General features: G+C 43.0%; 2 protein-coding genes across 4 annotated transcripts in view; one reads left to right on the top strand and one right to left on the bottom strand.

The window, feature by feature from the left end:
- Nucleotides 1-5,212: 5,212 nt before the first annotated feature.
- On the bottom strand, nucleotides 5,213-10,191 carry LOC108044651 (RAC serine/threonine-protein kinase). The gene is made up of 6 exons (XM_017123728.2): nucleotides 9,431-10,191; nucleotides 9,167-9,364; nucleotides 8,588-8,977; nucleotides 8,295-8,528; nucleotides 8,094-8,240; nucleotides 5,213-8,021 (listed from the first exon to the last, which is right to left on the bottom strand). The coding sequence occupies exons 1-6, from the start codon at nucleotides 9,950-9,952 to the stop codon at nucleotides 7,938-7,940; spliced, it is 1,575 nt and encodes a 524-aa protein (XP_016979217.1). The 5' UTR covers nucleotides 9,953-10,191; the 3' UTR covers nucleotides 5,213-7,937.
- A 2,849-nt stretch (nucleotides 10,192-13,040) lies between these two features.
- Nucleotides 13,041-24,183, top strand: part of LOC108044636 (unconventional myosin-XVIIIa) — a 32,641-nt gene continuing 21,498 nt past the window's right edge. The window contains exons 1-8 of one of the 3 annotated variants that reach the window (XM_017123713.2): nucleotides 13,041-13,145; nucleotides 14,222-14,707; nucleotides 14,770-15,588; nucleotides 15,934-16,077; nucleotides 21,664-22,074; nucleotides 22,138-22,324; nucleotides 23,029-23,195; nucleotides 23,253-24,163. In XM_017123713.2, the coding sequence (XP_016979202.2) occupies nucleotides 14,255-14,707; nucleotides 14,770-15,588; nucleotides 15,934-16,077; nucleotides 21,664-22,074; nucleotides 22,138-22,324; nucleotides 23,029-23,195; nucleotides 23,253-24,163 (3,092 nt within the window). In that variant the 5' untranslated portion in view covers nucleotides 13,041-13,145; nucleotides 14,222-14,254. Of the gene's footprint in view, nucleotides 13,146-14,221; nucleotides 14,708-14,769; nucleotides 15,589-15,933; nucleotides 16,078-18,175; nucleotides 19,440-21,663; nucleotides 22,075-22,137; nucleotides 22,325-23,028; nucleotides 23,196-23,252; nucleotides 24,164-24,183 lie in introns of those variants that run through there. The other 2 variants (XM_044458698.1, XM_017123714.2) reach the window with 2 other exon arrangements.

Below are 24,183 nucleotides of genomic sequence, written 5' to 3'. Positions count from 1 at the left end.
TAAAAAGCTCTAGAAACAAATTAAACTTTGTAGTTTTTTATCATAATTCCTTATCATTTTCAACTGCTATTTTGTGATAGTTATGTTTGAAAGATCTAAATGATAATAATAATTATTTGACTCAAAAATTATTGCATTCCTTACTATTTTTACATGAACTAGTCTTCATATATATTTGTTGTAATTTTTTTTAACTATGAACAAACGCACAGAATTGGCCATACATTGTATAAGCTAATAAATTATTAAAACTCACTTAATCAAAAGTCCTTCGCTGCGGATTAGGTTCTAATGTTGCACTCAAGTACATCACTCTCCCAGCAGGAATTAGCCTATATCACTTACTCATCTCTGGCGATGGTCAGCTGCTACTTGGTGGAGTTTACTTTGTGGTTGCTGCTGGGTTTATAGATATATAGATGCAGATGCACCAGAGACCGGCCATTCGACGTGTGTGTGCTGGTATCCATGTGCTGGTGGTTTTGGCACTGGCTCTGGCTAGCAACAACATCAAAAGTTCATTATGCGCGCTCGCGAATCGTGACATTGCATAATGGCAGCTGCAAGTGGACTGCGAGTGGCCAGGCGGACATGCAAGGCGCCGCCGACGTCTTCGTCTTGGCCGTTCCCCAGTCAAAGGTGGTGTACTTGTACCGGGTCCACCGAGCACACACGTTTGGAGAGAGAGGAATTGGAGTCGGAGTTGGGTGCCACACCTTCCTGGAAGGAGCCACAGCTTGGGTTGCGAAATTGATTCCCCGACTAACGGCAGAGTGGGCCGTCTGCCGAGCAGTGTCCACATTCACATCCACGTCTTCATCGCATCAACATCAGTCAGCTCATCATCTTGAGGAGCTACCGCACACAGTGTATACATAGTATGGGGCATATTCCTTCCAGTCCGGGTCAACCTTTGCCTCGTGCTCCACATTGGAGTCCTGCATAGTGCAAAACATAAAAGCTCTCTATATCTTAAATACTTTATTATACTTAAGAAAATACTTACCTTATAAACAAAGTAATAAATTTCATATTTATATTAGGACAATATGGCATTATATTAACAAGCCCTGACATTTTTTGATCATTTGATTGGTTCGTTTAATATTAAAGATACAATATTTAATGAATTCTCCTATCTAAAAATAACAGACCCAAAACTCTGAAGAACTATAGTCCTATAGATTTACTATACTCATTTAACAGAAGCTTCTTCTTGATCAACCATTACCTTTTATTGTATAATTTTATCTGCTAATAACATATTATTTGTATATCATCATTATCCAAAGTGACATATCCCTGTGGTTAATTTAAAATATTTTTAAGTTTAAAAAAAAACCGGGTACTGCTGTATGTTATACCCTTTTCAAGGGTATAAAAGCAATCGAATTGATAATCAATTCTTGAGACAATTTTCTCCTTGTGCTCCCCGGCCTCCCATCCTTTGTCCAGGTTGCAATTAGAATCTTTGTCGTGTCGCTGGCTTATCGGCGCACACTTTCCGACATTTTCGAGGTGTGTTCGGCCAGCTTTCTTCTGTCTTGCCAGCCCATTCTGGCCCATCTGAGACCATCCCATACCATTCCGATTCCCATTCGCAGTTCCCCTCCTGCAAGAGATAAAAAAGAATATGTTGCGGGTATTTTTTCCCATTTCCCATTTCTCTTTCTAGGTTATCGCTTATAACAACTCGTACATGGCTCTCTTGTTTGTCATACTCCATGGACTGCGACTATGAGTCCGGAGTCATATAATAAAGGCGTTCCAAGGCATGCTCGGAAATTGTCCAACGTCTATATTTGGCGTCTATGCTGTGTTCTGTACTCCCCGAGCCGCACTGCCCGGCATCTGCTGACCACAACTTGACCACGGTGCCAGAGTGGGAGCCAAAGACTTGCCTTCGGAATGGGAGTAGAGATGTGTGCCATGTTGACCCGTTTTTATTATGTTCAACAAGAGGGAGACGGAGCGGGGAGATGAACGGGGGCCAACTGGAACGCTTGACATGTGCACCGAAGCCAATCCAAAATGCTGTTGAACATGGCCAAAATATTCGCAATGCGGTCAAAGTTGAAAAGGTTCCCGCGATCTGGAGTGAGGGCATCAAGTTGGTCAGTGAGTGGAGGACTGCTTGTTTGTAGATAAACAAATGTTCGCTACCGAATCGGAATCTTGACTGTGTCATGTTGTTTGTACTGGTAGCAATTGCCAAGATAGTTGCACCACTTATGGTATATGTAGGTGGATATCAAGCTCTCAATGAACTGCTGGAAAATGGTATTATAGTAAAGACTTTGAACAGGATATGATATGACTTTGATACGAATATGATATTTTGTATCTTTTCTGTTATGGTTAGAATTTATTAAAACTATGTAGAAATGGACTACTCCTATTATCTTAATCCAGTAACATCAAATATGTACACTTCGTAATAAATACCTTTGTAATTACAAAATGTAAGTCTACTAATGAGCTTTTTATACACCTAACTTGTAATTCCTGGTAAGTCGCGTTTTATCTAAGTGATAATCTACAGACGAAGAGCAAAGTAGATCATCGTTAGGCCATTAGTTGATCATTAGGAGATCACACATAACTCATTTTGAAAAAAGTGGATCACTTGTCGCCACACTTTCCCCCACTCCGGCAGCAATTAGCCGACGGATTGGAGAGCCATCAAATCGCCATTCGATTGGTCGGACGCCGGGCTACCGAAGAGCCTCCTCTCAATCAGCCCCAATCAAAGATTGTCCGTTTGCTAGATGGACCGATGTATGTTTAAGCGATCCCCTTAAAAGCGAACAAACGAAAATTGCAGCGAAATCGACGAATAATGCGCGAAACAAATAAATAATTGCCCGCTAAAAAGTCAAACAAATCTTCGGCTACACCAAAAAGGAGTAACAACAGCCAAATACTGACAGCGCCGATTGCTATATATAAGCGGCAAATAATATTAACAACAAACAGACAAACGCCGATCAATCAATCAATCATTTTCACTCAGATGTCGATGGCGAAGTCGAGGCTGGATTGAGTTGGATCCAGCCGGCTGGTCTTGCCCTATGGATTTGATATGGCCATAACCCATAAACCGGCCCCCCACTTCTAAGCCATCTTCTGCCTGGTCTGGGCGGCTGTGCAATTAAATAAACGAAAGTTTTTCATTAATTTCGATTGCAGCTAGACGACACTTAGACCAGGGCCTCCTCTCCAGTTCCTCCCCCTGATCTTTGAACAATCCCAATTCATTAGCCACGCTTTGGCTGGGCTTTTGGGCCTGCTTGGTCATGGCTGGAAGCCTGTTTTCGGTGGACCTGGTCTTGGTCTTGGTCTTGGTCTTGGTCCAAGACCTGATCCGCTCTGGAGTGGGGCGTGCTCTGTGCTGCTCATAAATGTCTGATGGATGTGACGTGCCTTGATGTATTTCACTTTTCTTCTCCGCTTTTCCTAGACTCTGTGCTGGAGCTGCTAAGTGCCAGCACATACTCACGATGCCAGCCGATGCTGACGCTGCTGCCCAACAGCAACAACAAATAGTTGTTTGTTATTTTTCTAGTTTCAGAAATTTTCACATTACTATAAAGCAAAGAGAGCCCCAAGAGCTGGAGGTGAAAATAGAAAAATCGCTTGGCAAATGAAAAGCGCGAAAAACGCGCGTAGCGAACAAAGCAAACGAGCCGCTTCCCTCTTGTCCACACTCTTTGGAGGGATGAGGGTATTAAGTTGATAGGAAAACAGTGATGGTTTCAGTACACATTTTCGAAAACATACCCGATTTCCCAATTGCACTTGTCTTTAATTAGCGTTTTTCATTAGTATCGATTGGGAACTTTACGATTCATTTTAGTTAAATTAGGTTTTAAGGAAAAAAGGGTTTTTGGGTCCAAAATTTATCCTATTATCTACTTTTTTAAGAAGTGAAATAATTATCATAATTGGGAGAAATAAAAACAAGAAACCAAATTCGTTGTTTCAAAAAAATGTTTAGCGTACGAAAATAATAATACTTTTATTTAAGTTTAAATGTGTACTCCGTATTATTCTTTATTTCTGCGGGAATACAAACCAATTTCAGGTTAGATATCTTCCCAAGAGCATCTAAAATTCGCTGCAACCATTTCCAGTAACTGGCTTTCATTTGGTTTCGGTGTTTGCCATTTCATTTGTCGTCTTATCCGTCATAAGCTCTCTATCTCGGCTCAGTTTAGCTCAACTTGGCTTGGGCAGCTCCGAAAAGGGAAAGTACAAATCGCACTTTTCCTAAGCACTTAGGGCTTGCCATCGGCACTGTCACAAGCCAATGCAGTATTGGCCTAAGGATGCAACCAAACCCAACCCCGAAACAACCTCGACACGAACCCAACCCAAGCCCATAAAGCCCATCTCAAGTTCAATATGATTCACTTTGATTCACTTTCGCTTTTGTTGCGTTCGAAATTTTATTTCTTCGCTTTGTCTCGGCTATTTTGGTTGGGCGCAGTTGCTAAAAATTAATAGCTTTGTGTCGCGGTAAATACGCGCTTATATCCGCCGGCTGGAGCGACACACATTCTGTCTATATATCGCGAACACATATATCCATGCCATATGTACTCGAGGTTGGGGGAAAGCTGCCTCCACTGCGTCCGTGACTCTGTGGCCCCCAAGATTGCGTTGCAATTAATCATCGGACAAAACGCATTGTTCGCGTTCCCCAGTACTGGCGGTGGGATCGGGGAACTTGGGCGGCCGTGGGGCGATGGGAGTCGGACCCCGAGCCTGTCACGCACCGCTCCCGCCCAGAACTGCCCACTCCTCGGACTCCAGCTGCTGCTCCCGAATATTAAAGTCGGTCATTGGCGCTTGACCAGTGTGTTTTTTATGCTTCCTCCATTTCCACATCCACCTCAGATGTTCCCCCAGTTTCGCGGAGTTTTCTTGACCCAGTTTTCCCAGAGGATGAGGTGAAAAGAATTCTTGTTGCTGAGAATTTTCCGCACGAGTTATGTAATCTGAAAAGAAGCCAAACAATTTTTCTAGACATTATCTATTGTTCGCTTATACGCTTGTTAGCTTTAAGTTAGTTAAGATACCAGGAAACCATTTTAAAAAAAAATCTATTTGTAAATAAGGCATAATTATAACCCCATATTCCTATACTATATTACTTATCTGTAGTATAAGCAAATAATTTTCAATCCCAATAACATTTCATTAAACAAAATTAATTTTCTGTACTTTTATTATTATGTTTTCACAGTATAATAAACTTGGTTTGAATGCATGTATAAGATACATACACACCTTATATCGTATATATATCCTGTATATATATATATATATATATTTCTCATAATGTATGCATGTTGGTATGCGTAAGCGCGTATAAATTAATCGTAATCATTATAGTACTTATGCAGATAGTACATTATCTACATGGTTGCTGCTCAGTTGATGTTAGTCCTTTTTGAATATACATAGTGCTGTATATTTCGTTTTTAGCTCGATCTTGAATCGATTTATAAATCAGCTTAGTCATTATTATCATTATTTAGTATTATTAATAATTAAAACTGTGCGAAATCCGCAGTTTCGCCTATCAAAAATTACAGCTATTCAAATATTCGGTTATTATTGGGGCATGGACCTGGATCTAGGTTGTGGGAACGGGGGCTGTGTTTTTCTTTCTACATTACAAAAAACAACTCAAGTTGCTCGACTTGATCTACGATCTGACTGGATATATCTCTCTCGGTTTCTGTCATATAGTCATTTTTTAAACCATTTTGTTTAATTATTTTGCTTTAGAACACATTGTAGTTTGCAGTTCGTGTGAGTGTGTTTGTTAATAAACTGAAATCAAAATTGTCTTACAAAAATCAGTAAACTTAGACAACTATTTTTATAGATTTCTTCCTGCCCCTTCGGCGGGGGGAAAATGCTTCGACTTGGGATACTAGAGATGTTTACGTTCATTAAGGCTAGTATTCAATTTGTTTCAGAAGTCCCTAACAGATTTCTAAGTCTTTGCTATAGATCTCTAGCTGGTTCCGCTTATTCGGGCTGACTTTTTTTTTAACGAGTCTATCAAAAGGTTTCTTGGGTTTCGTCGGTTGAAGTCGTTCTCGGGTTGTATGTCTAGTAAGCCATGCTTAAGGGGTTCTATATTTTGTCTATGTATTGCTTGATCGATCTGAGATTGATATTGGCTAGCCTAGATGTCAGCCGCAAGCTTGGGGAGCAGAAAGCAAGGACCTCCAAACTGTTCAAAGATATATTGATTGGTTAAATCGGAGCTATCTGATATATCTCGTTGGCTTGAGCTGCTTAAGCTAGTTAGTTCGTTCCTAGTCATGATTTGGAACCATCACAAGTCAAAGACTCTAACCGAACTAGCCCGACTGGCTGTTTACTGACGGTTCTCCTCGAGTTCCACCTAACTCTGCCGCTTCTTTGGCATTTTTATCGTTTCATATCGCTTCGTTTTCAATTTGCTGTTTATTGTGTTCATCGATTGATAGGTTTTGTTTAACATTTAGAAGAGAGATTATGCTTTCACTTCTTCGCTTTTTAAGTTGAAATTCCCGAACGTGATTTTATTTAATTAATTTTATTTACAGAATTTATTTTACTTTTCATTTTGAAATATAAAATAACTTTTTTGTTTGGTTTTCGTACTTTTTATGATTTTTATTTTTATTGCGCATATAAAAATATCAAAAATTCTTTTTTTCTTTTTAAGTTTTTCCGTTTATATAATTTTGTTTTAATTTTCCGTGTGGAACTATTTGTAAGTCTGTTGTGGTTGATTTATATAAATTTTTGCCTGACTTGCTCTAAGTATACAAAATTTGTTATGAATTTTTCAATGCCAAAAATTAAATGACAAAGTTAAATTTTTTTTCTTGTGTCAAAGGTTAAACCTTTTCTGGCGCCCCAAAACGGAAGCATCCATTTTCCACCAGACACTTTTAATTTTTGTTTTTTTTTTTAAATTTTTTCTCATTTAAAAGGATTTTTGCTTTTTTTATAAATATGTACAAATATATTTTGTCGTAAAAAATTATAATAAAAAATGGCGGCAATTTTAATAATTTTGTTGTTATTGTTTTTGAAATAGGTTTCGGCCTGAATATAACTTTTAGTTGTTTGCTAATTATTGGCGCCTATAAACTGCATTGATGTAAGGTTCCGTCTTTTATTAACTATTAGTTTGTTTCTGTTGTAGTTTTGCATAAAGCACAGCACATTAGAGGCATTTTTAACATATAACTCGTAATTTTTCTGTTTCCTTTTGCTTCTTTGGAGTATAAATAATGTAATGTAATGTATACGAGTGTTGCATGTGGGGGAGGGGCTTAGTAAGTGTATTTCGATTTGTTGCTGTTCAGTTAACTTAACTTCATGTTGCTATATGCTAAGTGTCTGTGTGTGAGTGCTGTCTGCGTGAATAGTCTGTATAATCAGCTTAAGCGGCCCTTAGATGATGCGTTTGCTTACAAGTTCCTAGGATGCATGCCATTATCCTACTACTAAAACGAACCGTCTCTGAGCCGCTTAATTAAATGTTTTGCTTGTATTTAAAATTAACTAACCACTGTAAGCGCAATGCCCCAAGTGTTATATTTAATGTATATATAATTATGTATATATATATATGTATATATATATGTGTATAATCATATGTAGTAAATTATTTTCCTCGGCTTAGGCTTCCCTCTTTCTTGTTATAAAAAAATAAGTTACTATCAATTGAATTCTCTTATTATTGGTGTATATAAACTAGCAAGAAAACCCTTTGCTTGCCTTCGTTATCATGGTATAATTATTATTTAATATATTCTTGCTTTTTGTTTTCTTTTGCCCATTTCTATATGTTATAGGTATAGTATAGTAATAGGTGATGAAGCAGAACATGATGTGTGCTTGTAAAAGTTTGTAAACTTGTTCTATTGCATCGATGCGAGACTTGTGGAAGTACTAATGTGCGACGAGGTGCCCAACGTGGAGGCCATGTCCCCTTGGTAGCTGAACTGTAGCGGCGAAACCAAAAAATCGGATGAGCAAAAGGTGATCCACTTGGAATAATCCCAATAAACCCTTACCTGCGGGAATAGCGGCTCTTCGGCTATGGAGCCTAAAGGTCCGGTGGGATCCGGCGGCGTTAGCTCCACACTCTCTCCCGTAAACTCCTTGTCGAAGTACCTTGTATCCGTATCGGATGTGACCTGAGGCTTGAAAGGCGGCGGTATCTATGGATAAACATTTTAAAAACTAGGCATTCGATAAGTTATTCTCTGGCATACCTTTTTCAGCACCAGATCTGTCCAGTTAATACTCGCAAAAAAGGGATGTGCTTTTATCTCATTGACATCATCCTTGCCACCGCCCAAACGCTTCTTGGGATCCTTGGCCAGTAGACCTGCTAGCAGATTTTTCGCCTCATCTGTGATATTGGGTGGGAACTTGACTTCCTCTACCAAAATTAATGTAAACAGCACATCATGATCACGATTGTAAAACGGAAGACGACCACAGATCTGTCAAACAATTTTGTTTATTATTAATTCCATCTTTAGATGTCCTGCAAAAGATTTACCATCTCGTACATAACCACGCCGGTACCCCACCAGTCCACCGCCTGGCCATAGTCATTGTCGTCTAATACTTCCGGAGCTAGGTATTCCGGTGTGCCGCAGAAGGTTTTCGTTGTGCGGCCATAGGTTATATCCTCCTTGCACAGACCGAAGTCAGCGACTTTGATGTGGCCATCTTTGTCCAGCAAAAGATTCTCCAGCTTCAAGTCGCGGTAGATGATGCCCTGTGAATGCAGATAGCCCAAAGCAGAAATGATCTCTGCGCCATAGAAGCGGGTGCGGTCCTCAGTGAAGATGCGTTCGTGGCTCAAATGCCAAAAAAGCTCGCCCCCGTTCACATACTGCATCACGAAACACAAGCGGTCGTTGGTTTGAAACGAATATTTAAGTGACTGCAGGAGAATGAAGAAAAATGAGAATCAGGATTGCATTTTTAGGTACTTTTTTACATTAAATATAAGGAAACAAAACGGTTTAACTAAACGCCATTTAAACATTAAAGTTTTCAATAATACTTAAATTTTATTTTGCACCTCTCTTAAAAGTTTTAAGGTAATGTAGAAAATATGTTGAGTACTCACAATGAGGAACGGATGATTGGTGGACTTGAGCACACGACTCTCGGTCAGAGTATGTGCCACCTCGTCTTTCTGGATGATTACTTCCTTTTTGAGAATTTTGATCGCGTACAGCCTGGCGGTGGCCTTCTCGCGGCACAGAATAACCTTACCGAAGGTGCCCTTGCCGAGCACCTTGAGGAACTCAAAATTCTCTAAAGTCTGCAACGAGATAAGGTGTTAGTTCGTTCATGACACTAGCCAGTGACTGACTAATCGAATACTTACCACTTTCTTAACGCCGCTGCTGTTGCAGGTGGTGCCCTTTACGGAGAATTGCTCGGAGAGCTCTACCCCCATGTCTACGTCGCTCATGTCTGTCTGGACCGACGGCGACATGGCCACCTCGCCCACATCAATTAGACGACTGGACACGTTGCGGATGGCCTCTGTCCATTGCTGACGGTCCAGTTCTGTATCCACGGCGAAGGTGCGCTCGATGACCGTGGTCCACTGCAGGCCGCGGATTATAAAGGTGAAGGGCTTGGGCCGATCCACGGTCATGATCTGGCAGCCGCGCACCGTGAAGTTGTTGAGCAGCGAATCCGAGGCAGTGCTGGCGCTGTCTGCAGGCTTGCTGCGATAGCCCATCAAACGTCCGTCGGAGTGGAGAACAAAGTAGCGCTGGCGCCAGGTCTTGATGTGCTCGCCCCGCTTCATCAGCCAGCCTTCCTTGACCAACTCCGTCAGCGAGTGGTCCATGCTCATGCTGGGCAAGCTGGCCGAGTCGAAGTTGGTGTTCATCGACATGGTTCCGGTTGCGTCTGTGGTGGCCAAGGGGCTTCTGTCTAGCCAGGATGGCTGCCTCCAGCTGAGACTGATGGGGCTGTTGTTGCTGTATTGGCTATTGGTGATGTTGATGTTGCTGCTGCTGTTGCTGTTGGTGCTGGGCGAATCCGGGATCCTAGGGGCGGATCCTGGCGCTGGGGTGCTGGCAACCACAGTCGATCGCCGCTGCAAGGCAAACGGTAAGTAATTCGTGTTGAGGCTGTTCCGAAAACTCTAGGGACAAGCGAATGTGATGCCTGTAAGAGAAATAATCAATAATTAGCAGGCGGTTGAGTATATTAAGGTACAATGTTAAAAAAAGACCACACAAGCGAATGACGTGCCTATAGAAGAATAAGGTACTTATTTAGGTATACTCTTAAAAAACACACAAGCGAATAGGGTGTCCCTAAAGCCAATAGAGAAGGTCAAGTCAATTAAATACAGGTTGAGACTGTTCAAAAATCTCTTCAGATAGGCGAATAGTAGGCGTAAAAAAGAAACAATCAATTATTGGAAGGAATAATTGAAATAATTTAACAATTAAGTGGGAAGTTAAGAATTTAAAGGGTATTAAGTTTATACAAGGGTAAACCTCAAATTGTGTAATTAGGCTGTTCTTAAAGGAAGGTTTAAAACCGTAATGATAAAATAATTAATGCCCTTTAGGTAGGAAAATCAGGAACAAGAAGAGGTCAAAGTTCATCCTACACATTTTTGCTAAGCTAGGGGTACCCTTAAAGAATGAAATCAACAATTAGAGGAGTCAAACATAACCATTCTCACAAAATCGCTTATCTCACGCTGGTAGTAAACAATTGTTATTGTCATTTTGCATGTTTATGACAAATGCAGTTGGCGCTTGCGTCAGCAGCCGCTGCAAAACATTCACGGCATTTCCGCTGGCTGAAAGGGATTGTATTGGATTGGATTGAATCCGATTGGATGGGGAATTGGATTCTTAGTCACTGGCCCACATGCAGATGTAGGCGCCATCGTCGCCTTGTTGTTGCTGGCACTTTCGGCTTCAAACGAAATTCCCCGCCATGTTACGCAGCGCGAGCGATACGAGCGAAAATTGTTCGCGATTGCATTTAGCGCGAAATTAAATCAAAACAAGTCGACGGCGGCGACTGTTCATGAACTTATGTACATATGTATGTGTATAGACGACACACAGGCAGCACTCGCACTCACACTTGCACAGCTGCAAAAGCATATTCATTTACAATTTGCGAAAATGTCAACGACGGATGGCCGCCGGCTGTACAAATTTCGCTATCTATCTAAAACTGTAAACAAATGTACATAAAATAAAAATCGACAAAATACACAGAGGCAGGCGCGCTCGCACACGCACACTTAGGCAGTCACACAGACATGGCTGCATTGCAAAGTGCGAGGCCAGACTGTGGGTGCGAGGGGGAGGGAGACAGACAGTACGCGTGTCTGCCACAAAGGTGTGTGTGTGTGTGTGTATGTGTCTGCGAGTGTCTGGCCGTGTGGGTGTGAGTGAGTTATTGAGTGTGTGTATGTGGGCAGCGGCGACCTAGCAGCGCAACATGTCAAATCACTTCGTGGAAATGGAAGTGGAAAAACTAAAAAAAAACCCACCTAGTTTTGGAAAAGAACGCGACTATTGCTTTCGCTACTACTGCTATTTGTTTTTCTGCTCGTTTTGGTCTTTTGGTTTTGATGGTGACGGCAACGACAACGTCACGGGCCTTATTATTGTGCGTGTGTTGTTGTTGCTTCGACTGCTCGCTGTTGTTGTTGTTGCTGCTGCTGCTGTTGTTGTTGTGTTAAGGTGCCAGACACCAGAGGACGGAACGGAACACACACACTCGCGCACTGGAAAACACACGCAGGTTCAGTCTCTAAACGCCACCCGGGCGTTTTCACTAGCTGTTTTCGGCCTTCCAACGCGACGCTGCAGCAATTGCAATTGCTAAAAACCAATTTTTCATAAACACAATCACGCACACAGGTAAAATAAATTTTCCATGTACCGTTTAGTTTTTACGCTTCACTTTTTTTTCGATAACTGGCTCGATAGCTTGTTTGAGTTGCGTTGCCACAAGGCTTGGCGATAGTTTTGCTGAAAGTCACGATGCAGTGCTGCCAGACGGGCGCTCTCTTTAGGGCTGTAAAAGGCTCAAATATATCGTTGAAGTGTGTAAATATTAAAAAGAAATTTAATTGTGCTGGAATGGCTTATGTCTTTTTATGTTGCGTGTTCTCCTACAATATTTGAATAATATTAAAAAGAAAATAAATAAAAACGAATGTTTTTCGTTTCGTATTTTATGATCAGCCGCACCCTACATCTCCTAAATATAGAAAAGGTTTTGCATGCACTTACGCAAAGATTATTTGCAGAGTTTTTTTCATTGATTGTCATATTATCTATAATTTTAGCCTAATTAAAAATAAATATGTTTTTTATATTTCAAAAGGGCCCCAACACGCCGGAGAAATGTTAAATATTTATAGATGTTATGAACAAAGTCTAATATTTTGTGAGAGCTGTCTTAAATGAATACACAAAAATATGATGTAAAAAGGCTTTAACAATTAAATGCTTTTTATTATAAAAAATGTGTTGCTGTCCTAAATTTATATCCAAGAATAAGGTAAGAAAACGATTTAATAATTAGAGGCCTTTTATTTAAAATAAATGTGTTGTGAAATGATGGGAAATTTATACTATGTCCTCTTGTTACATGAAATATCATTCTTCATAATGTTCTTTTACGCAACAAACATAAAATTTACACCATTATTTTTAGATATTTTACGTAAATTATTGAATAGAAGGTTAAGTAGACAAATCCTCCAAATATTCTATATTATTTTATATCAAAAACCGTTTTGGCAACATACAATCCTAATTAATCTGTGACCGTTATAAACCATTAAATTTTGTGGCCTCGGCAACCCTAAAAATTGCATTCGATGGTTTGAGTATTTGCTAAGCAAGTAGTAAGGTGTGACCAGTTCTTGGTCGATGGCAAATGTTTGCCTCTTCAGTAACATTTGACGTCGCGTTTTGGTATTCTGACTGGCAAGACCAGTGGGCACTCTGCTCAGATTTGTTTATGCAGAACGCGAAGTCTTTGAGCCGAAAAAGCAGGAAAAAAACAGCGAGAAAAGTGCCCCAGTGGCAATTAACGAGGTAAAGAACATGTAATCCGATCGGTAAAAAGAATATCGCCTGCCACTCCCAAAAAAACAAATTGCGAACACAGCCTGTGTGTTTGTGTAGATGTTGAGCCTGCCAGTGTGTGTGTTATCAAAAAAGGCGTAGAAAAGTGCAAAAACAAAGGTGTTATTGACTCGTAACTTTCTTTTTCTGCCTTTCGTGTGTATCACTGTGGGCTGTGGCTGAGCATTTGCCAAATAAGAGCAGTTGGAATGGCATAAGTAATGAGGCAGAATCGAGTGCATTCAATTAGGAGAAGAAATGAAAATGGAAAATTGGAAGAGATGTGCGAGAGAGTGCAGTCTGGGGCAATCAATACCAACGCAGTCACGAGCCCCCTTTCTTATGTGTGTGTGTGTGCGTGTGAAAACAAAACAAATGTGTGCTGGCTGTAGAAAAGAAAGCGCATAATTGAATAATAAATAATAACAGAAACAGGGCAAATGGCAACGACTCAATGACAAAAGCAAAGCCGCCACCGCAGCACAAGAAATGTGGCTGCAAAAGTGATGAAATATGCCATTGTTTATGTGATTTGCAAATGTGCACATTTACACATCCATAGCTGCAAGATAACTGTTGTTGTGCGGGCGGGTGCATTGCTCGGCAGGGCTGTGCGTGTGTGGGAGCAGGATGGCCATAGATAGAGAGCAGGACAGCAGGTCAGGGGCGGATCTGGGGGGATATCACGGGTTCCCTCTCAAAACAATTTTTTAGTGTCAACATAAATTGTTGTTTTTGCCCTTAAAAGCCAAAATCGTAGAATTGTTTAATTCTCTAATCGCATAATGTATTTTTTTTTGTTTAAAAATGATTTTTTAAATCCTACATTTAAAACCACATCTTGGAATTTGATAAATCTTACCCGTTGTACTAACTACACAAAATCAGTTTTCCTCAACTCAAAAATATCACCCCCAAAAATGTTACCTATATCCGCCCATGGACAAAGAGCAGGAAAGAGAGAGAACAGTGCAAATCGAATTAGTCCAGACTTTTGGTCACGCCCTTGAACTTTGCATTAACCCACTAACACCCCCACTTTGCAGTTAGCACCTAAGGATCCCCACACACCACACAAGATGTTCAACTTCATGAAAAAGAGCGCTGGCGACGAGGAGAAGGAGCGCCGCAAGCGGGAAAAGAAGCTGCGCAAAGAGGCTAAGGGCACCACTGGTGGCTCGGGAATTAGCGGCGTCACTGGCGTCACCGGGAGCATGAGCACCGACGAGCTGCTCCGCTTGGACGAGGTGCGCCGGTCGCTCAAAATCCGGGGGCGGCGCAAGGAGAAAGAGAAACTGCCCAGCGGAATCACGGCGGACTACAGTGCTGACTTTTTTGCCGCCCTCAATGCGGACGCAAACGGCGGAAGCAACGGGGGAGCAGCGGGATCTGCAGATCCCGAACAGGATCGTGGCAATGAGGAGATTGTAGCATCTGTGATGACGCACATCGAGAGCCGAGCGTCCAACGGCGCCGGCGTGAGTGTCAACTACAGTGAGGTCACACATTCCCTGCTCGCCGGCGGGCTCAAGGTGAGTTTCTTGCCCTATCCTTGTCCAATATTCGATTAAATCAATTTTCTTCTCCATTCCAGAATCGCTTTCTGCCGCCTATACCTCCCAAACCACCAAAGCGAGGCATCCTAAAAGGCTCCCGCAGTAACATGACCAATGTGCACGAGGAGATCAGCTTTGCAGGCGGGACTGGGGGAACAGGTGGCACTCCAGAGATGCTCTTGCGCAACACCTTCCAAAATGAGTCCCTCTATGAGGGAGCCGGCAGGGGAGCCGGTTCGATTGGCTCGAACTCCAGCCAGCATGGCACCTCTTTCACCTCCGTTGAGAGCCTGCGCAGCGACGGAGAACAGCCAGGTGCTCAGCAGAGGGCCATGACCCTGCCGGCCAACGCCCGCTATGGAGTCGCACCCCAGGCCAGCAGCCAGGTATCTCACCTCCATGTGCTCACCTCGCCGTCGCCCAGCGCCGACAGTCTCACAGATACCACAAACTCCTCGTTCGCCACACCTCCCTTCTCGCTGAGTCCTGTTGGCGAGTCGCAGGGCATTGACCGCTGGGCCCGCGTCCATGCATTTGAGGATGTAGAGCTGCCCCTCCCACCGGTGCAGCTGGTGCAACTTCCGCCTCCGAGACAGCTGGTGATCAGGCGACAGAAGTCGCCGCGCCAGGACTTTGGATTCAGCCTGCGCAAGGCCATCTGCTTGGACAGAACAGAATCGCTGACTTCGCCCATTTTCAGGCCGGTGATATTCGCCGAGCCAGGTGCTGGTGGTGGAGCCACGGGTCTGCTGCCCGGAGATCGCCTTATCAAGGTGAACGGAACGCCAGTGGGCGATCTGTCACGGGAGATCATAATCGAGTTGATACGAAACAGCGGCGAGGCTGTCACAGTAGAGGTAAGTTCTTCTCGGAATTCCTTAATCCCTTTGTTAAATTCTACATGTGAGCACGAGGAAAATAACAGCCGAAATTTGGATGATAAGAAGATTTATGATAAGAGCAAAGATTTTAAGATTTTCTTTATTTTATGGGTTGAAATGTTGTTGGAGTTATGCTTATTAGAATGCTGATTTGACTCTTATATTAAATAACTAAAATAATACATTTTAAAATATATATATAATATATTACATATATGTAAAAGGAAGTTAATTATTATTTAACCGGAATTATAAACGTATGTGGAATAAAACATAACGTGATCTCATTTTTCACCATTGAATCCTTTGTCGCCCACCTAGGTCCAACCAGTCGCTGAGTTGGTGGAGCTGAGCAAGCGATGCATGGCACCCAGTACGGCCACCGTGGAGGAGATCGATCATTCCATTACAAACGGCAACTGCAACACCCTCCGGCGCAGTGCCAGCAAGCGCTTCAAGCGTCAGGTGAGTCGAGATCGCATCCATTAGTGGGTCTAGCTCACACACACGTGAATGATGGAACTGCATGCCCGTCATTGCAATGAACCAAACCTCGAGGCCTTGCTTGCATAACAGCATTATCCATTAGTATGTATCGGACTGTGATCAATTATGAGAAGCTCAGGTGCATCTAAGTAACTATTGGTCTGTACAATGATTTTTAAACTGAGAATGCAGCTTTAAAGTTCAAAAATTGTTTTAATGTTTATTTATATTATTGGAACAACAATTTTAAGTAAATCTTCAGGTATTTCTGTCAGGCATTTCCTGTTTAACATCAGTTTCCGTTCGCAAATATTCTCTTATTTATGACTCAACGTCAGTTCTGCAGAATGTAGTTACCTACTTATTACTTTAAGATCTATATGACGTATGTCTAGCAACTAGAATTGCCAATCCGAATTAGTACTCACTGATTGGAAATATATTTTCCCGTAGAGACATTTGGAGATCCGATTAACCCAATTACAATTTGTATAAGGAGAATATTATCAATGTTTATTTTGTATTGTTTCGAAAAGTTCAAAAACGGATAAGTAGGTATTTTTAAAACATCGTGGGGAGAGCATTCTATAATCGCATATTTCCTTATCCAGCTGGTCTGCTGCAATTCTTATTGACTTGTTGACTATGCTAGAAACGTGTTTGACATTTTCTCGCCGTGTTTAACTTGCACAAATATTGTGAAATATGGTCGTCAGCTCAGGCTCTCGATCTAGCCAGCGATCTACTCACCTATGTGTGTATCTATCTTTCCACCTATCCAGCCTAGCCTGGCCTGGCCCTTTCTATAAATATTTACATATTGTTGGTGGAGCAACCTGGGTGGGGTGGTGCTAAGGCGTTGACATATTTCACCGCCTTACTCGCTTCCATTGAAGAAGACGAAAATAAAACCAAACCGATTTGGCAACACTGTGGAAAAACTCGAACTGCATTTGGTATGCACTTTATGCATTAGCAGTCGGCCATGCATTGCAGCAGCGACTGCAACAGCAGCAGCAGCCCACTTCGAAGCGTCCAAAAGACGACGATCCGTGGATTTTCACGATCCATGGTTTACCCGTGGCTAAAGCACCAAGCCAGCAGCTCTGCCAGCGCCGACTGCAACTGCGGCAGCGACTTCGGCAGCGACTGCGACTGCAGCTGTGTGTGCATTTCTACACCCACTTGGGGCTGCCTACACAAATATCTGGCAAAGCCACAACAAAATATGAAAGAACTGTAAGGAGGCTTAGTATAGACTATCAGATACCGCTTATTCGGTTCTTAGGTAAAAAAAATATAAAATTTAAATGCCTTATCTACCATTTTTCTATCACAAGATGCAGTCGATCTTTTAAACCGTAAAATATACCAATTGGTATATTGGTAGATATATAAAAGGTTCGGTTTTAATGGGATTAACTTGTCCTTAGCCTTCTTCAGACTACTTAGTTAAAATTACCCTATTGTGTAAATAGATAAGCCGAAAGCCGCAAAACCCACATTTTCGATATGCTTCTATTTGCACTCAATATTATGAGTCATATTGGTAAATAAAGTTAACAATATTTTTAAAGTGTAGGGGGAACAGTTTTGAATAATGAAGTTCATTTATTAATTTGTGTTCACGAATTTGGGGGAACTATCCATAGATTATCCCTCGTGCTTTTATTGGAACTCTGTTACACAGTTATATATTTATTTCAGCCGAAAACTTTAACATATATTTGAATATTTATTTGATCTTATATTTAAATAATGAGATGGTTTAAAATAATATAAATTATTCTGGGTTACTTATATGGTAAATACTTGATAAAGATTATTTTATACAACTAGTCCAACTTAAATATATTTATTTATTAAAATAGTCTAAAAAACCTTTTTCTTATCAGAAATGGTGTGTTTAGCTCTTATTCTAGTACCTATATACCCAGCTACCGGGTATAATCATGGGCAGAGGCTGAAGCAGCGACATCGCTGCCGACGCAGCTTGCTTCTTTTTTTTTGTCTTTGGTTTTGTTTTTGTTTGAGTCTCGGGGTTTGTTGTTGTCGGACGGTTCGCTGTCGTTGCGCTTGGAGCAGGGCCGTCAGTATGCTGAAAACTTTGCCCAGGTTCGGTACGGAAATTGAAATCGAGGAAAGACTGCGCGACGCCCACGGCGAAGTCCGATGTTGTTACTAGTTGTAGTGTCTGCTGCCTGGCGGAGTGGATTTTGGTGTTGTGTGTGCCATGACGATTACTATTCTGGCTGTCATTCGGTCTGGACTGGCTTTAATTCATAACTCGCTGGCGTCGTCGCGTTCGTGACTTGAGTCTTGCAGTGCAATCAATCAATCAGTTCGGTTTGGTCCATCGATCGATCGATGATTGGCCATTTTCAGTCGCGCAATTGTCTAATGTCAATGCGCTAAGTGCTCTAGCCACATAAAGCTAACAGTTCCAAGGTTCCGCGGGCGCTCCAGTTACCCAATCGTCGCCTACTTCCCGCTCCGCTTCAGACTCTGGCTATTGTGTATCTTCGCATCAGTATCTGTATCTGTATATCTGTTTGCTGTTTGCTAATCCGCTCTGGTCATGCTCCGCGAGCTGGCCATGACAATTGTGTGTGCCCAGTAATCGCATAACAGCCATGTTCCTTAAGCCCAAAAGCTTTGAGCAGTCGCTGCGCGGCGGAATCGTTCCGGCTGTGCCAGCTGCTCCAGGATCCGGTCTGAATCCCTCATTCCACAAGGGATGCACGGGCAAGGCGCATGCCTGTGGCACCAGCAAATCCCAGCGGACAGGAGGATCAGGGACGGCAGCCAGTGGAGGATCTAAGGCGGGCAGTCAGACTCCGAAGGCTCAGCGCAAGAACAGCATAAGTTCGGAGACGATTAGCGAGAGTGGTTCGGAGAACTCCAGCAGCTGGCCCTCCTCTTCCTCAGCGGCCGTTCCCTCTACCGCTCCGCCACCGAAACCTCCACGATTGGCGGCCACTAAAGCTAAAGAAGCCGCCGCCATAGCGTGCTCTCCGCCACAGCCTCCGGTTACACCGATCTTCGAGCGCTCTACAAAACGATCGCTTAGTTTCCGGAGCAGCAATAGCAAAACTGGGGAACCAAAGGTTTCCCTTGGAGGAAGTTCCTCTATTCGTCCGCCCTGGAACATTTCCGCCGTTGCTGCATCAAAATACGCCGCAGCAGCCGCCGCCAGTGTCCCCCAGTCACCCAGTCCCAGCACCAGGAGTTCGTTCCGACGACGCCGCGATGCCCAGAACATAGGTCTCCAGTGGCCGGCCATTTGGGCCAGTTCCCTAGCCGGCAACTGTAAAAACTACGATGCAATCGTCAAGCAAAAGGTGCGCACAAAAACTACACTAAACTGCAAAAATTATTTTGGTTATTAAAAGATGAGTTAATGAAGGTGGGCAGCTCTAAAAAGTTGGAGGGTTAGAATGTCCGATTCAAAAAATCGTAAAGCATATCGTTTGTCATTTTATGTTAAATGCTTGTATTACTTTTTAAAATAATGAGTCATATGCAAGTAATTGAAGTCATTTTTGTCGGTTGCAGGGAAATCTAAGTGCTTTGAAATAACTTCTAGCAATGTTGTTAAATCCGAAAATAGAATGAAATGTTCAAAATCTTAGCTAACAAATCATACAATTATTTTTTCAAACCTACTCACATTGGACAAAAGTGGCTCCAAACTTGGTTGCACAGTGTTCGGTGCACATTTTATCCAACGAAAACTTTCTAGTACTTCTTACTTTTTTCCACTATGGATGGGTGCAATAAAAAAACAAATGAATGGACAAGCCGACGAACGAACAAAAGATGGAATCGATCGATAGATCGCCGAACCATGACCCAATGTACGATTTAGTTGTTAGACCTTTTATTATTATGCTCGGACGGTGCGTGGGCCGTCGAATCCCAAACTCATAATTTACAGCACGGTACGGTCGTCGTCTTGTCGCTGCATTTATGGCGGTATAACTTTATGGCTCAATACGCCTGCGAAGCCGTCGAGCGGAAGTGTTCATTTAGGTTCGAGTTAGCTTCGCAGCGTGGCCGCCTCTTTAAAGTTCTTTTAAAGCGGTCGGGCCGCAAACTGGAATCATGTTGCATAACGCAGTAAAAGATAGATGGATATCCAGACAGTAGCTTTTGGTAAGCCCTATCCATCCATTCGTCCACTGCCTTATCCTATCCGCTATCCATGTTAATTAGTCAGGTCTGATGTCTCTGTGTGGTGTCTCCGCCTCTTCGTCTAATTTGTGTGCTCGCCATCATCATCATCAACAGCTGCGGCTACGTCTGCGGGTTCGTTGACTTTGCCGTAGAGTGGAGTGCAGCATTGATTGACAGTGGACATGCGCCCGGGGAACTATTTTGTTTATCTTAATATTCCTCCAAACAAGTTCCACCCGATTGATGAGTGTACGCGAGTTGTGAACTGAACGGGCGATCGAATTGTGGCCCAGTTGGATACTAATTAAGCGGGTCCAACGCGCTCATGAATCAAATTAAAACACGTAAATTAGATCTTTCGCCTAAATGGGGCAAGATTGAGTTAAACTTAGTCACCAATACTAGTTTCAAGGGTGTATCTATTTTAATTGACTTCTCCCTTATTTATTTTACTTGAGAAAATTATTTATTGTGATTATAACTTTTTTCATAAGTTACAATTCTTAACTTACCAAATAATCTTACGATTCAAAAAGTGATTTAAAACTTCTTAATAATCTAACATCATTAGAAATTTCAGTATTATGTTAATTGAAAAACCTTCCTAAATTCCACAGAAATTTACTTGAAAAACTGTAAAAATACAGTTTTAATAAGAACTTTTGAATTCAAGCCCCTTTTAATGAGTTTACTCTTCCCCACTTAAATTCCAACACGTTCAATTATATTAAAAGTCTATGAACAATCGTTTCGAAACTGTTGAACAGCCATAAAATTAAAGTGACTAAGAACCTAATGAAAGACTACATTCGTTTTCCTATCCGTTCCGGCTTTCCCAACATCTACAAAATTAATTAGTTTCCCCCACTTTCCCGAAACGTGCCTTTAATTGAGGGCTATTGAACCTTGCACAATATTTTCATAATTCGGGAGAAGATCTATCTGGCGGAGGGATATCTTAGCAAGAAGATAGCTTGGGAGGCTGCTGCTGCTAAATGCCATTTATAGCCACAAATGTGAACTGACGCTGGCGACGACGTTGGTGGGTTGCATAATGGCGCATCCGCGTCGTCGTCGGTTTGGCTGTCTAGCCCAATAGCATTTGGCGCGTCTAGGCGGCTAATTAGGATTTAGAAACATCATCAAATTTAGAAATGCACCCGAAATAAACCGAGAGCAACTCTGTTGGCTGCCTGCGGCGGTGGAGTAGGGATAATAAATGGAATAAATGCGTGAAAATGTTTCCCGATCCACGCCGTTCCCAAAATAAACTCAATGTACACCCCACACCGCCGAACTGCTGCTTCAGTTGAAGTTGCGCCGACAAAATGTTGACCCCAATTTAACTCAATTTTTGTGTTGCCTTGTTTGTTTTCCATCTTTTCGCAGAGCCGCCACGAGAATGGCAATGGAGGAGGGGTCGAAGGAGAGGGCCACGATCTGGAGGCGGATGTGGCGGATGCCAGTCAGCCGGAGCGTGTTTGGCTGGTGCATCGCGGTGGCTTCACTGCCGCCATCCGCCTGCCGACGCCGTCTTCTGGCCGGGATGAGGAGCACAAGCTGAATCTGCGCCTCCTGCATAATGGGGAGCTGCTGACGGTCGACGAGGACGACGTGGAGAAGCAGAACAGCTCCGCCCTGGACCTGGCCGAGGACATCTGCGAGCTGAAGTATCTGAATGAAGCGTCCGTGCTCCATTGCTTGCGCCAGCGCTACGCCAGCAATCTCATCCACACCAAGGCGGGGCCCACGCTGCTCGTGGTCAATCCCATGGCACCACTGTCCCTCTACTCCGAGAAGGTAGGTACCAACTGGATACTGGTCTGAACGGGTTATTTATCGGGTGCTGTCCCTCGTTCGTAGGTTGTCTCCATGTTCCGCGGCTGCAAGACGGAGGACATGCCGCCCCACGTCTATTCACTGGCACAGACCGCCTACAGGAGCCTGGTCGAAACGCGGCGCGACCAGAGCTTGATATTCATGGGTCGATCTGGTTCTGGCAAATCCACCAGCTTCAAGCATGCGCTCAACTACCTGGCGTTGGCAGCGGGTATGTCTAGACCGGGCTGCGTTTCCACCATCTTATTGTCGTGGCTGCTCCTACTCGCACTCGATTTTCAGTTGCATTTGTTGTTTGTTTTCCTTTTGGCCGTAGGCTGTGGGCTGCTGGCTGCTGGCTGGCCCAGTTTGTGCGGGGCCACACCAAAATGCAATCTGCGTTCGATTGGCTCATTTGCATTGTTGGCCAAGAAATGCAGCTGCAATTAGTCAAGCCTCCAATTCGGTTTCATTGTTAGATTTATGACCCAAAAAGGGGAACCGTCTAATGAAAATGTAAATTGCCATGATACATATTATTGATATTCGTTTTTATCGGGCAACTTATATTGCCCAAGCAAATTATACAATAACAAATATTAAGACAGCTTTACTGACGTAAACAATACGATTTGTTTTGATAAGCTCTTGAATATTTTAAAGGTTTAAAAAAATATGTATATTTTTGATGTCTACTTTGCTTTCGTTGTAATTATATTAGTCCTACATAAAAAAAACCTGTATATATATTTACCCTTTTCAAAGTTACAGTTTTTTCTTTTTTATTAAATACTCATTAATGAATTCAGCGAGAATTGTAAAAACAACAAAAGATATTGAACTTTCAAAGGAAAAAAAATAAATTTTTTGTTGATAAATTGTATTTAAAAGATACTTGTTTTTGAAAAAAAATTAATTCTTTCTTCTGTTCTTTAGGTGCCTATAATAATTTCATTAATGCGGAGAAGGTCAATGCCCTGTGCACGATTCTGGAGGCTTTTGGAAATACGAAAACTTGCCTCAACTCTAATGCCACTCGGATGACGCAGCTGTTGAGCCTGGATTTTGACCAAACCGGCCAGATTGCATCTGCTTCATTGCAAGTGAGTTTTTATTTAATACAGGCATTCGCATAGTTTTTTCACCTTTTTTTCACTTAGGTTCTGCTCCCAGAACGACAGAGAGCTGGTCGTCGCTTAGGCCACGAACATAGTTTCCACATCATGACGCGACTTCTTGCTGGCGCAGCAGGTTTGCTCCAGAAGGAGCTGCACCTGGAGAACATAACCTCCGAGGACAGCCATCCCTTCATATCGCTCTCCCAGAAGCTGGAGGACCGCCATCGAGCGGCCAATGACTTTATGCGCACGGTTCAGGCCTTCGAGACGCTGAACATTGATGCAAAGGCAGTGCGCGGGATTTGGAGCATTCTGGCAGCCATTTACCATCTGGGCATTGCGGGTGTCACAAAACTGGGCACTGGATCTACAGCACGGACTCAGTTTGCTAATCCCACAGCCGCCCGCAAGGCTTCGGGCTTGTTGGGCGTGAATCTAGAAGATCTGTCATCAGCAGCCTTTGGTCTCACACAACCCAATGCCCCAAATGGCGGTCTAAGTCCTTCAAAGTCGCCCACGACGGACAATGGCCACGAGTGGGCCTGGGAATGTTTAGAGGCGTTGGTTATTGGCCTCTACTCGGAGGCTCTCGCTGCGGTGGTGGCGTTGGTCAATAGACAGATATGCACATCCGCCCACACCATTGCCTCAATTATGTTAATCGACACGCCTGGCTTCCAAAATCCGGCCAGCTGTGGCCAGCAAGTGGGCGCTACTCTGGCGGATCTGCGTCACAACTACCTGCAGGAACGGCTGCAGATGCTCTTCCATCACACCACTCTGGTGGCGCCCCGCGATCGATACGCCCAGGAGCTGGTGGAGATCGAGATGGATCAGGCTTCGGAGTGCCATCCCGGCCCACTAATCTCTCTGATCGACAAGGCGCCCCAGAACCATGTGGTGCGGTCATCCCAGCGAGATCTACGTGACCACGATCGTCGGGGCATGCTATGGTAAGTTAACTAACCTTCCT

Source organism: Drosophila rhopaloa, unplaced genomic scaffold, assembly GCF_018152115.1.
Source record: "Drosophila rhopaloa isolate 14029-0021.01 unplaced genomic scaffold, ASM1815211v1 contig_167, whole genome shotgun sequence".
Lineage (NCBI taxonomy): Eukaryota > Metazoa > Arthropoda > Insecta > Diptera > Drosophilidae > Drosophila > Drosophila rhopaloa.
This window is presented reverse-complemented; position numbering and strand designations above follow the sequence as displayed.